Raw genomic sequence first — 14,002 nt, 5'->3', positions numbered from 1 at the left:
GCTGGAATGCCTGAAGAAGGCCTCGGTTCCCTTGTACAGTCTGACGTAACAAAACACAAACAAATAACTGAAAATGTGACATAGCAAATGTAAAATCAGCTGCACTTGCAAGTGTGACATAATGTAATTATTAAGCATGCAGCAGTGAAAAATGGCGTTATACAAAACACAAACCAGAGTCGAGTAGATACTTCTTTGCTTCCTTTCTTTAAATATTTTGATTTTATCTTGATTTTTAAAAATCATGATTGAAATGAAAATATCTTGGTTTTTAAAAAATCAAGATTTGACGATTATGATCTTCAAGTATGTCTTTCTACTGTCAGCATGCTTTGAGAAGACAGGTACATGCCCATGCGCGCTCGCGCCAGTTTCCATTGTTCACTGCCTTAAGTATGCTTTTCTCGCCCGTCACGTGCAAGCAGAGGGTGCACACGCCCTCTCCGAGCTCGTCCAGGGGAGGGCGTAAGAGGAGGTTAAGCTTAGCCACGGGGATCACATGGGACAACAAATGTCCGCTTTACGTGCAGACTCCCAGAGGAGCATTAGAATGGCTTGCATCTGGGCTAGTATTTGATCTTGCATGTTGAGTGATTGCAGGAAACATTCGACGCACAGAGAGAAATAAACGCAAGGACACTGGTGACTAACAGCTGAAGTTTTATTGCAACCCTCTGCAGAATACGTAGGTGCGACTATCTACAGTTTTAAAACAGGTGGTCAGATAGATTGAAGAAGGTTAAACAAGATTAAAATCAGCGGGGCTCTTGTCATGGAGGGAGCTGATTTGTTTCTGTGATAGTGCCACTGATGGAAGCGGTCTCTCTCGTTTGTATGGCGAGAAGGCACAGCTTGCGTCAGCGCTCCGTCAGTGGCAAGATTTTTCTGTCAATCACAGCGAGCAGTGGCGTACCAACTCGTTCGCGAGTGGGGGGGGGGGGCTGGCGTCGCTCACTCTGTCCGCCAGATATATATATATATATATATATGGCTGTTTTAAATCAAGGAAGAATCTGCACAAACAGATCGTGAAGGCTGGGACGCCCTTTATACCGCGACAACACAGCAGTGTTTATTAACATTTTGGAAATATTACCGTGACTTAAAAAGTACACTCAAATTTAGCATGACCATCTGAGCATTCTATCTGCAAACTTCACAGTCTCAGTTTGGCGATTTAAATACAATGAGTATGAAGAACCTCCTATGACTCTATTACCTTAAAGGGACACTAAAGGGACACAATGAATCGATTTAGGTCGATAAATTGTGCTCTGATAACTCTAATGCCGTTAATTTCGCCATTATCGGTTTATTAATAGAGGAGAAAATCGTCCAAAGTTTCATTTTTAAATTTCGCGCCGAAATTTCCCCGCGTGACGTCACGGATTTCAAAGTGTATTTAGCGTACTTTGGCGCCATTGGCTCAACAATATTACCCCAAACTTGGTATGTTAAGTCTATGGCCCCCTCAGAGGACAATGTGCTTCATTTTTACCGATTAAGAACTACGTAGTCCCTAGTAGGCGCCATCAAAAGATGTGACGTCACGCTGAATGGTGAGGAAACTTGAAGGTGGCGTCGCCACCCACATTTTGTTTTTGCTAGTTTTATCGCTTACTAGGCATCTTCTCGCAGCAATCATGGTGTTTTTGGTATCGTGGAAGAGTACTTTACTAATATGAGAAATATCGTTTTGCTCTTTAGTGTCCCTTTAAATTCTCACTTATTAAACAAAACATGTGGCTGACAAAGCAAGGTACTTCGCAGAAGTCTTCACGATAAGCCGAGTGCCAATTTATTTACTGTTAGAGCCATCTAATATGAAGTCTTTTTTAAGAAGACCAAGTTCAGTCGATTAATACTTAACGAAACCACATTGAGCTGGTTGTGTATAGTTATAAGGTTATAAATGATTACGAATTTATATACTAGGTGTCGTTCCTTGCCCTCGTACTTTTCCCAGCTTGGATGGAGGGAGGGGAGGGGGAGGGGTGAACGGGAACGCGGTGAAGTGGCCCTTTACTCTTCCCCTCTGGTTCCTCCAAGTAAATAGACTAGGTAAACTGTGTAAGTTCAAATTTTCTTCGAAAAAGTGTGGGCGATTATAACGCTAAACTACCCCGCATCGTTTTCTTCCCTATAGGTCGTTAGCTGTTAATGATTGGTGGAAATTTCCTGGGTCATGCTTACAGCACCTGCTCGTAAAACGACGCAACAAATGACGCTTAAGTGATCCACCGCGCAATTACCACTTACGCATTACTGTGTAAAAAAGAATAATAATGAAATATTTTCAATACGGCGTATTGTTTGTCATTGGTTCTTCGCTATTGGTGAAATATTTCCGATGTGCCATAAAATCGCCTCCTTGTTACGCGACGTCACAAGTCCGCGAAACCTCGCAGCGTTAAAACGAAGTGTGCACAATAAGCAGCACATTACTGTGCTGAGCAATAAATCCTTTTTTTTTTTTGGAATAGCCAGACAGCGTCTCTTTCTGAACGTAATTTAAGAAGGCTGCCCGCCAATCACATTTGCAGCGGCTGCTTATAGCAGCGGGCGAGATGGATTCATATGTGCATGATAGATACTTTCAGTTGTAGTATAACGATGTTGAGCTGTTATTGCGTGTTTACAACTCTGTGAATTCATCGTGGCTGACAGAGGGGTAGAGAGAAATAAACAATATTAGGAAGAGACGCAATCCTTTGCAGATAGGCAGCCTTCTTAGTCCAGAAAACCATGGACGCTGATAATCTCCCCGGTAAGGTAGATCAAGTAACGGGGTAAACTTGAAAGTTGGGCTTCTCAATGTGCTCGAGTTCACTGCCTTGTTACAAGCCTCCGCCATCGCTGCAGGCTACCATATGATAAGCAAGGTGAAGCAGGCTAATGGGAGACTAAAGTGGGAATCTATTTGAGCTGTATTCGCTAGGCACAAATAAAATATTGGACACTTTTGCACACTTATCAACTTACAGCAGCTTGGATATGAAGCAGTGGCGATGCTATTCGTTTTCAAAGAAAGAAACTAAACTTCCTGAAAAAGGAGAGCGTTTGATCGGGCATAAAACGTGTACTGATTCCCGCCCATATTTGCGTCGCCGATTACATAAATTTCAGGCCAGGCAGAACCAAATAATATCGTGACAGATTGCTGTAATGTTATAAAGCCCCTGCTGAGCGATAGCCTCCTCTGCATTGCTCGAGCGCAAGGCGCGCAAGCATGGAATAGGCAGCCCGCACCGCAGGTAGCCTACAGTGCGTGGTCATGGACACACGGAGGTCAATCGTCACAGCAGAATCGTACAACAAATTTTATTACATAATTACGTTACTGCTGCGTTCAAGTGAAACTTTGCCTGACTTGTTAGTTTTTCAGTCTGCAGCCGACAATAACCACAGTCAAAAGTGGGGGGGGGGGGCTCCGCCTCCCTAACATTTCTCAGAGGGGGGGGGGGGGGGCTAGCGCCCCCCTTACCCCCCGCCCCCCCGGTAGATACGCCTATGACAGCGAGAAATCGACTGCCTCATGACAAGAGCCCCACTCTGTTTAATCTCAAACTTTTTTAAAAAATCTTACTGACCAAGTCTTTCAAAACTGCCGATAATGCTATCTTTATATTCTGCAGAGGGTCCCAATAAAATGTCAATTGTTAGCCAGCAGTGTGTTCGTGTTTTGTTTTTTCCCTACCTCTAATGTTTGCTGCAACCTTACCAAAGGTTGCAGCAAACGCAACTCAGGTTTGATCGTCGTTTATTAATTTCTCTGAGTCCTTTTTTTTGTTTGCCTAATATCACAATTATTATTTCGCTGCTTTCACAGCGATGAAGCTTCAGCGTCGTCACGGAGTTCCCGAGCGGCATTCTTGCTCAACGTGGGTCGAACGTGCAACGCGAGCCTCGGTAACTTAGGAATGGTATGTTTCTTACTCGTCTTTACTATATGTAATCGTATCTTTCTAGTTTCACAAGAGATAAGCTTTAAAGAAAGGAAGCCGATAAATATTTCGGTGACCTGTACGTGAACATTCTATCTAAATCGACTGAACGCAGTTATTTACGTAAGGCGCCGGTGTCCCAGCTGTATCGATGGTCGGGGTCTTGACTAGTTGATGATCAATGTCATTTGTAAACCACGTTTTTCGTTTTTGATTGCCGAAGAGCTCACCGCGCTCGCTCACCAAACAGTTCAGTCACGCCCGCTATCTGTTTTAGTTTCCTACGCCACTTTATGAGAAACCAACGACAACGACAGTCTAGATGCCTGTCTAAACGCTATGACTTTGTTCACCTAACTGCCTGAAACGCTGCATCCTCCCGTTAATCGCTCTTGTACAGCTGGTGCCAACGGTGTATTCAAGCGCTCGGCGTATTCGATTCGCCAGATGTTGGTGACCTCTTGTCAAACATATTAGTAGCATCAGCTGCACAAAAGAATTTTATGTGATGCTGTAGGCCGTATGGCATGTTGGTGAACAAGGTTGCGGCTGGTAGTGAACACGACTTTCGAGGCTGTTCCTAGTTGACCTCTGATAGCTGGTGGAATGTGCAAAGAGCAACAAATACACAAGCAGCTGCTGATTCATAATTGTGAAATGGTGCCACAAAATAATACAAAATAACTGAGGAAGACACATAAATGATACACACATGTAAACCTTCTTGAAGCGCTTATCATTTAGCGTGAATTAAGCTATAACTATCTTATAAGCACGAACCACAATTCCCGCGACAACCCCAGGAGTTGGGGACATTTGTACGTGGCGCCACCTTTTGGCGGCAGAAACGGCGTACTGCCATAACTGAATGAGAAATAAGAGAAACAAAATCATATCTCTTGAAAAAAGCAATTGGCTATCAAAACCGGCTCAAGGTTCCTTACAGCAGAGACTCACAGCAACATTTTGGTAAAAATTCAGTATGGTACTACAAAGCGTTTGGCTTCCCAGGACAATTGAACACCACCCATTAGAAGCACATGGGGCCTCACTGTAAAATATTAAATACTCTGGGAAACCACGCGGTTTGTGGCGCGACAGTGTAATTTTAACAGAATGTTCAATAAGTCTCTGCTATATATAACCGGGAGTAGTTTTTTGATAACTATATTTTTTCATGAGATATGATTTTTTTTCGCCTATTTCCCATTCAGTTAGGGCAGGCCACCGCTGTCATCTACGATAGATGGCGCTGCGTGCACATATCCCCAAATCCTGGTGATGTGCGGCATAAAAACCACTCTCTCTTGAACGGACTGGAAACATAGTCAGGTCTAATTAAAAAGTCATGGCGCGGCCGTTTGGATCAGTCGCAGCTTGCTTAGGAAGTTTCATGCCGTTTTCTTAAGATATCGGAAGTATAACCCAAACGTTTCAAAAAATTCTGTTGTAAAAAAAATCAAAGGAGCAGGATATTTTTGTGCGGCGAGAATGAACGTATTCTGAGTCGCGACATGTTTTAGCAAAACGAATGGCAAGACTAGGTGGCATGTATTCCTCATGTTAAACGCTACAAAAAAACGAGAAACAATGAAAAACAACAGGGTAGGATCCTTGTCCTGTTGTTTCGTGCGCGCTCTCTTTTGTTGCGCGCAATAAGTCTTGAAGATATAGATTTATCTAAAGTGTCCACGAAGATTTCATAGCAGCGCACGAAGATACGGACAACTTATGCTCATTGACTGCAGGGTTTTGAATAGTGAAGGGGAGTTGCGCTATAAGAAATATTTAAAGTATCTGTGGTACTTTTCAAGCCTCCTGATCGCTTGCTCATGAAATGTGACCTTTTATTGCGAAAACAATTATATACACAACGCAGGCGCATTTTGCCGTTGACGTCGCCGTCACGTTCCGTATAAAGTCCAACGCCGCACGCGTCGTATGGTGCGAGTGAATGCATTGCGAGCGCTGGCGACAAACGCCGTTCAAGCAAAGATGAAACGAGCCGGTCGTCTCCGTCGCGTGAAAGGCGCATGGAGATAGCAGCCAGAGGGGAGCTTAGGGGAGCAGGGGGTGCGGAGGGGGCCCGGAAATGCGTACCTTGACCGACCGGGCATGGTCACCCACTGTCGCGACCGTCCCGTATCTTTAGAGGAGACCACCCAATGGCTCATAGCTTTGTACGTGTTTTGCTCTCATTACATTTTGCGTTGAAGTCATAGTCAGTACAAAGGTCACTTCGCTCTCTGCAGCGGCCACGTTTCCTAAAAGGAGTGAGCTGTTAGCCTTACTTCGTATAACATTCAAATTTGATGCTATCGCATTCATTGCTTCGCCCTTGCGACGATACTGTGACTTTTTTTCCCGTGCAAAATGCAGCGTATTTTCGTTTTATTCGCTACATTTTTTTTCAGGGTCTCATAGTTGCTCTCAGTGGTGTGGCGCTACTTGATCTTGGAGAAATCTACGACAGCAACTTATCAACCGTCTCTCAATTGATAACGTCACGTTGCGTCGGTGGACTGCTTGGATCACTTATTGGTCAGTATAATTGTCAGTAACGAATATAATAGATGCAAATGCAGAATTTATTGAAGCTGTTGAGAAAAAGATATATCCGAGCTTGGTATCACATTGTTTTCTAGTGTTTAAGCAGGAGCACTGGCCTTATTAATACAGCTTTTTGTCGGGCAGGGGGGAGCGACCCCATAATAACGTGAATTTTATTGCCTCCTGAAAGCATTCATTAACGAACACATAACTGGAAAGCACAAAGGCGTTAAATTTGACTCGCTGTGAAAGAGCGCACTGAGCTCTTTAGTCAGTTAAGTGAAGTGTCCCTTGTTAATGGTCGTTTTATCGTCGCCAAATTTCGGTCGTCACGTACACTTACGTCACAAGCACAACAGCTCGCCCCGGTAAAACCTGTCCTTCCGTATGCGATAAAGCTTTGGTGAAAATCAAGCGATGCTTTATGACCAAAAATCCTGCAATAGTACGCGCGCAGCTTGACGATTTCCTGGGGGAGAAACACAAAAAAGAAGAAAAAGAGACGCTGCTGTTATTCCATTCTATCGTGTTCTTCTGTGACGCCGTTTTGTCGTGTGACCAGACACTTAGAAGATGCTCAGAATAACGTCGGTTATTTAAAAAATATCTACAATATACTTTCTTTATTGCCGCATAGAAATTATATGGACACTCGAGGCGCATTTTCCCCGTCGCCGTCATGTTCCGTATAAAGTCCAAATCGATGACGCCGCCCAACGCGTCGTATGTTCTATGTGCAAGCGACAGCTTGCGGAGGCTGCATACGGGCGCGGCTCAAGCAGAGATGGAATGCGCCGGCAGGCTCCATCGGGCGAAGAAGTTTGAAGTGGTGTCGGTGAGAGGGGAGGGGCTACTTCGCTTGGGCAGCAACTGCGAACTTATCTCTACAGACACTAGGAGACGGCTGCTGTCCTTGTACGTTCTGTGTTCTCCCTGCTTACTCCGCGTTGAGGCGACAGGCAGCACGAAAACCGCTTCACTGCTTGGAACGGCCGTATTCCCCTGCGCCAGCGTTTTGTAGAGTTATGCGAGATCGGATCTTAAAGGACCCCTGACAGCAAAATTTTTGTTGATGACTTTTTTACTGTAATTTGTAGCTTTGTGTCTGGCAATCCCTAAGTTAAATCGCAAATGCTCTAGCGTATCGCATAACTCATTCTAGCGTAGTTAATTGCGACCATTTTAGCGTCACTTCAAAACGCCCGCCTAAAAACCACAAGAAACAGGCGCCCCATGCGGGGGAGCGTCAAAGACCACGTGCACACAAACTGTGGTGACGTTGAAAGCGCGGTTTTCAAATCGGGGCCCCGCGCGCGGTAGAGATTGAAAGTATGTGGGTGCCTCGGTATGGGTTAAACCTGTTAAGCGCGTGTCCCCTCACGAAAACTACCTCGAGAGCAGGCCGACAACAAAGCAAGAGGGGTGCGGAACAATAGGCCTCGCCGGGTGCCCGTCGTCGTATTGTGAACGTGCGCCCCGCAAACCTTCTGTGACGTCCACAATACTTGCTTTACTCGTGGAACGTCACGCGGGGCCTCTAACTACGTCGTACCAGGATGTCGCGAGGTGCAGCCAACTCAAGTGAGCACTCCACGCTTACTTTAAAACCAAATTAAGATATCTTAAAGGCAACGTTCGTCACTAATAATCGGTCAGATGTGCCCCCGTATACAGGAAAGTCAAACAACACAAACATCTCGAGGTTTCAATTTTGGTGTCAGGGGTCCTTTAAAGAAGTTTGCTGCTAGCCTTACTTCGTATAACATTCCGATTTGTTGCTATCGCATTGAGTGCTTCGCCCTTGCTGCGAAACCGTGACTTTTCTCTCTTGCGGCCGCGGCTGTTCTCGCAGGGGGCAAACTGTACGACACGTACAACACTCAGGTGATATCGATCATCATGATGTCGTTGACATGCATCACTGTACTCATGATTCCGCTCAGCGGGTACTTGGCGTTGGCGCATGTCATGGTCTTCTTCGAAGGGCTCAGCCAAGGTGCATTTGGCACAGGTAAGTTTAATGGAATGTTGATGTTGATTCTGCACAAACTCCGGGCCACAAAGTAAAGACGATGTACCTTCTCTCTCATATATATCCTTCTCTTTCTCTCTCTCTCTCTATCTTTCTTCTTATGTGTAACTCTACAAAATAGGTAAAGCAAAGCCCATTCCACAAGCACGTATGGTGTCTCTTACGAACAAATTTTAAAAAAATATTTTTTTGCAAAATCTTTGAGTCATCCAGCTATGGATATTGGGCGAAATATCTCGATGCAAACTGAATTTTCTGAAAGCGTGCTGAAACGTGTCCTGTTTGCAATGTATCACCTCGGTTTGCCTTGCCATATGTGAAATCATACAATGCACAGAGGTTCCAGTAGCTTACTCATTTGCAAGTTGGCGTTACGCCAACTTGAGCTATAGTAATCTTATAATTCACGCGTTTCATATGCTAGGTGGGGTGGTTACATCTCCCTAACAAATTTCAGGAGTCCACATGTTGCAGCTTCTACCTGTGGAGGGTTTAAACAGTTTTTTTTTATTTTTTAGCGTTCTTGCACACATTTACGACACCTAATTTTGCTATGTGATCCACAGGGACACAGCGCAACCTGCTGGTTTGATATCAAAGGTTCAATCATACTGTGACTCACTTTTCCGACAATATCTTACTTTTATTTTTGGTTTCATATTTTTGTTGCTCACTTTCATCTTTTGTTTCACTGTAAATTTGTCACCTCCATACGTCGGCAAAAAATGGGGTGCTCACTCAGACTCACTCATGCAATATATTTTGTCCTTAGAGCTCACTCGGACTCAGAATCACCAAAATTTTCTTCAACCGGACTCACTCGGACTGAAACTAACTGAAATTTTTCTTAGCCGGACTCACTCGGGCTCAAACTCAACAAAATAATATTCACTCGGACTCACTCAGACTCAGACTCACGGCTCTATCTGAATCAGAGTGAGCCGACTCATGAGTCCGTTAGCGTATAATTGGCTTTTTCGACTATGGTGTCAATGCTCTTTAACACCAATCTCTTGCTAATTGGAGCTCTACTTGGCGCCTTTTGATCTCGTACCTTCAGATATGAGTTGGAAGTAGTTGCAATCCAATAAGAGTATTTTAGGGGCGAAGCTCCTTAAAGCGGCACCCGTTCGTCCCTCGTAGTTGTCGTAGTCGTAGTGCGTAAGCAGTCATAACGCTAGTACCAGATCTTGACCTCCAAGGTGGGGCCGGTGGGAGATTTTTCCTGTGTGTTGTTGAACAATAAAAAATTCGCAGCGTGCGCGTTAACTAAAAGCCGAATTCTTCTGTCTCTCATTCCCCATTAGCAGCCATTGGCATGTTCCAGTAGGAAACGTTAGTAGAAGTAGAAGTGTAAGTGTTAGCTAAAAGCCGACTTCTTCTGTCTCTCATTCCCATTAGCAGCCATTGTTTACCTCCAAGGTAGTGCCTGGTGAGATTTCTCCTGTGCGTGATTAAACAATAAAAATTTTGTTCAAAACGCCGTTGATTGATGAAATAAACCAACTAAAGACGCCAGATGTTTTCTAAAAGCAAAACGAAAGAACGCCAGATGTTTCTAAAGCAAAATGAAACGACGCCAGCTGCTTAACGAAAGACGCCAGATGTTTTCTAAAGCAATGGTTTTCTAAACAATGAAAATTCACAGCGTACATGTGAAATTAAAGTGAGCTGCAAGTCGTCATAACTCATCGAACCTTTGTATAAACGCGCCCGATCTCACGTCGGTGATGATGTACTGGGCAGAATTCACGGAAGATTCACGGTTTACCGATGAACCTCCGCAGCTTCGCCCACTCATCATCATTCACTCCGTGGATATGCTGTGATTTTTTTTATTGAAAGATGTGCCTCACACGAGACACTTTTATCAAGAACTTCCTGTGAAAGAGTTTGCGGGGGACGAGGCCAATCTGCTCGCCCACCTCTCCATAACTCACGCGCTTATTAATAAATATTAAACGGGCGTATAATGCTAGTGCTTTGAAGTATGTGCGAGTCGACGGGAGTATAAACGTGAGCCGACATAAGGCTGATAGTAATGATGAAGTTGTGTAGATAGAAGACTCACCTCAAACACAAAGTAATTTGAACAAGAACTCGGTAATAATCAAAATGCCCACCTTTATCAGTTGTTCTTTTTCTGGCCCACATCAAGTTGATTCTCTCCTTTCGCACATATATTGTTACGTGGAAATGAGAGTACTGACTCAGTAGGAAACCACACCACAGCTCACGCAAGAACGTTGTCTTCTTCACCTTGCTCCCAGACGCCTTTCAGGATAGATCCCACAATGCACTGTTACCGTCAGTGAAAACCACGCGAAATAATCCCCAGCGGCACAAGCGCCGACCCGGCGCGTCTATGGGGCGACAGCGGAGGGAGGGCGGTAACATTTGAGCCTTGATACATGGATGACGTCACGGGTTAACAGAGCAGAAGGGGTTGCGGGATGATCAGGAACAATTTCGTATGTAACGTCTGTCACTTGTGGAAGCACGTGGCATGAGCCCGTGTAACGAGAAAGCAGCTTCTCAGAAAGGCCAGCACGTCGCGTTGGGGACCAAAGAAGAGTGAGGGAAGCCGTTGGAAATCGTTCATCGCGATCACGGTGTAAGAATATACTCAGGTGATGACACTCTTCCCCCAACGCATGGGAAACCGCAATCCACGCGCGTCCAGATAATGTTCGGGTTCTTATCAGATGATTTGCAGTTTCATCGGCGCCGTCTTGGAGGGCGCTACGAAAAGCGGGGCAGTCGTCTCCATAGCAACGCGCATGCTGCTGATAACGTGCATTTTTTTGTGCCATTTTGTTGGATTATGTGCATCCGCCAAGCGGCGTCGAGGGGCGAAATCGAGAGAGCAACAGGAGAGGGCACGGCGAGCGCGGCGCACTCCGCCTCAAGCCACTAGATGGCGCACCGTTCAACGGACCGACGACCGAACATTTTCTGGCCGCTTAGGCGCGCGCAGTGTCAACACCTGAATATTCCTACACCGTGATCGCGATGCCGCTCGTTGTTGTGCTTCTGTGTTTCTTGGGAAGCCGTTAATCTGTTGCGGGCAAGCTGATGGGCGTGGTCAGCGCAGGCAACAGCATCGCGTGCGTACTCCGGGGTTGACTCTGCAACAGCCAGAAAGAAGGTATCCAATGGCAAAGGTGGTTCGCGTTCAAACAAAAGGTAAAACTGTGAGTAAAACTGTGCCGGGAGGAGTTGTACGCGAACGTCACGCATGGCAGTGCAAGGTCCCAGTCACGATGACCGGCCGACACATATTTCGAAAGCATGTCCGTGAGGGTCCGGTTTAAGCGCTCTGTAAGCCCGTTTGTGTGGGGGTGGTACGAGGTCGTGAGCTTATGCTGGGTGGAGCAGGAACGCAGGATATCGTCAATCACTTGAGAAAGAAAGGTACGTCCTCGGTCTGTCACCAGTTGCCGTGGGGCACCGTGCACTAAAATAAGATCACGATTTTTTTCACCGATGGTAACAATATATAATTATTAATACCAACCAATCTCGAGTGCCTTCCGCTAACATTGTTTCCATCGTTCTCAGGGCACTTTAAATTCATAACGAATTCTAGAAGTTTAACTTCATGTGCAACACTTCTGTAATTTGTTGTAGAGTACTCGGTAGAATGGTACGATGACGCCACTGCATAATTATAATTCACTTCGTTTTGTTTACGTATCCTTGCTGCAAGCACTCCCCTCCACGAGGACTGTGGTCCAGATAGTATCAATAGTAAAATAAATATTTTCTTATCCAGACTCATGCTTGTTATGTCGGTGGCAGTAAGGACACCGCAGAACCATAGCTCGACAATCTCACTCATGACTCCACATACACAAACTCACTCAGACTCAGATCGAGCCGTGAGTCAGAGTCTGAGTGGTTCTGGCTGAGTTACATTTTGGCGACTCTGAGTCCGAGTGAGTATGGATGAAGAAAAGTGTTGTGATTCTGAGGGAGTTCGGTTGAGGCAAGTTTTGGTGAGCTTGAGTCTGATGGAGGAAAATATTGGTGAGTCTGAATCTTGGTGCGTCCTGAGCGAAAAAGCATTTTTCCTGAGTGAGTCTAATTAAGCTCCGCTTATTTCGCTGACCTATGGAAGGAAGTGACAAAGTCATTGATTCAAAAAAGCACTGACCAAGCAGTCACACTTCGCCTGCAGGTGCGAACGTGTGGATTATGAAGATGTGGCCCCAAAACTCGAGCCCCGCGCTGCAAGCTTTTCACCTAGCCTTCGGCGTCGGATGTCTGCTGGCGCCCCTCATCGCCGAGCCTTTTCTATCCACGCCAAACAACAGCACTGCCAACTCGACGTTACCGAGTGCTAACGTGACGTACAACGAGACCGACGTCGAGCCAATGATACCTCTGGAAATTGGGAACGAAACAGCGGCCGACGACGAGCAACACCACAGCAAGGTTCACTACGCCTTCGGAATAGCCAGCGGTTTCCAGTTACTCCTAGTGACGTCCATGATCGCGCTATATTTCATCGACAGTGCCAGCTTCAAGACCGGAAGGACAAACTCGGCCTTGGAAGGCGACCATGAATCACCTGCCAGGAGACGCTTCTCCCGCGTAGCGCTTGCAATGCTGAGTGCGTACGTGTGCGTTTACGTGGCCATTGAGGTGACCACGTCCCAGATGCTGCCCGCATTCGCGGTAAAATGTGACTTGCACTTCTCGAGGTCTCTAGCGTCGCAGTTGGCTGCCGTTTACTTTGCGTGCTTCGCGGCCAGTCGTCTCGCCGCCGCGCTCGTGACGATCAAGGTTTCGGCCTTTCACGTGCTAGTCGTCTCGCACGTCTTCTTGGTCGGAACAGCGACTGTGTTACTGGGGTGGGGCTCCAGCAATGCCGTCGCTCTGTGGTCCGCGAGCGCCCTCGCGGGAATCTCTCAGGGACCTCTGAACGCTGCGATGACGGCTTGGGTTGCGGCGCACATCAATATCAGCAACAAGATGATGTCGATCGTGGTGGTTACCGGTGGACTTGGCTCCCTCTCGCCGCCGCTCCTTGTGGGGCAGTTCATGGACGCTAACCCTAACGTGTTCTCGTACGTGTGCTTCGGTGCGGTGATGTTAGCTGTAGCGATATTTGTTGGTACGTTTCTTTATCTGAGAAACATGTCCGTGGTAAGCGCGAGGAAAGATCTTGTCGTGGTCGTTGATGACGACAGGCCTGATGATGCTCTGTCTGTCTAGAAGTTTGTGTATTTTGTACTGCGGCAGAGTAGTCAATTAGGTGTGCGCAAGCGGGGGGTGAGGGGAGCACTGCTATGCGACATATGCCCCGCCGCGTATATTATAAGCCCAAACTAGCGGTTGCATTTTATACAGTATAATGTTGCAACAGACCTTGCACAAAAAACCTCCAGATTTGGATCACAACAATACCAGACTTATCTTGTTTACCTAGTGCCGCATTTCCATTGGAAATTGTTGCACACGGATAATACAA

General features: G+C 46.1%; 1 protein-coding gene across 1 annotated transcript; it reads left to right on the top strand.

The window, feature by feature from the left end:
- Nucleotides 1–3,830: 3,830 nt before the first annotated feature.
- Nucleotides 3,831–13,797, top strand: LOC119399757 (sodium-dependent glucose transporter 1-like). The gene is made up of 4 exons (XM_037666592.2): nucleotides 3,831–3,923; nucleotides 6,359–6,485; nucleotides 8,347–8,505; nucleotides 12,707–13,797. The coding sequence occupies exons 1-4, from the start codon at nucleotides 3,921–3,923 to the stop codon at nucleotides 13,744–13,746; spliced, it is 1,329 nt and encodes a 442-aa protein (XP_037522520.1). The 5' UTR covers nucleotides 3,831–3,920; the 3' UTR covers nucleotides 13,747–13,797.
- Nucleotides 13,798–14,002: the final 205 nt, after the last annotated feature.

This window comes from Rhipicephalus sanguineus, chromosome 7, assembly GCF_013339695.2.
Source record: "Rhipicephalus sanguineus isolate Rsan-2018 chromosome 7, BIME_Rsan_1.4, whole genome shotgun sequence".
Lineage (NCBI taxonomy): Eukaryota > Metazoa > Arthropoda > Arachnida > Ixodida > Ixodidae > Rhipicephalus > Rhipicephalus sanguineus.
The sequence above is the reverse complement of the archived record's forward strand: the minus strand, read 5'-3'. Positions and strand labels throughout refer to the sequence as shown.

What these genes read in the sequence shown, in the direction of transcription:
- LOC119399757 (XM_037666592.2), top strand. An exon ending in ACTGCTTGGATCACTTATTG is followed by an intron (nt 6,486 to 8,346) that starts GTCAGTATAATT and finishes CTGTTCTCGCAG; the next exon opens with GGGGCAAACTGTACGACACG. An exon ending in CCAAGGTGCATTTGGCACAG is followed by an intron (nt 8,506 to 12,706) that starts GTAAGTTTAATG and finishes CTTCGCCTGCAG; the next exon opens with GTGCGAACGTGTGGATTATG.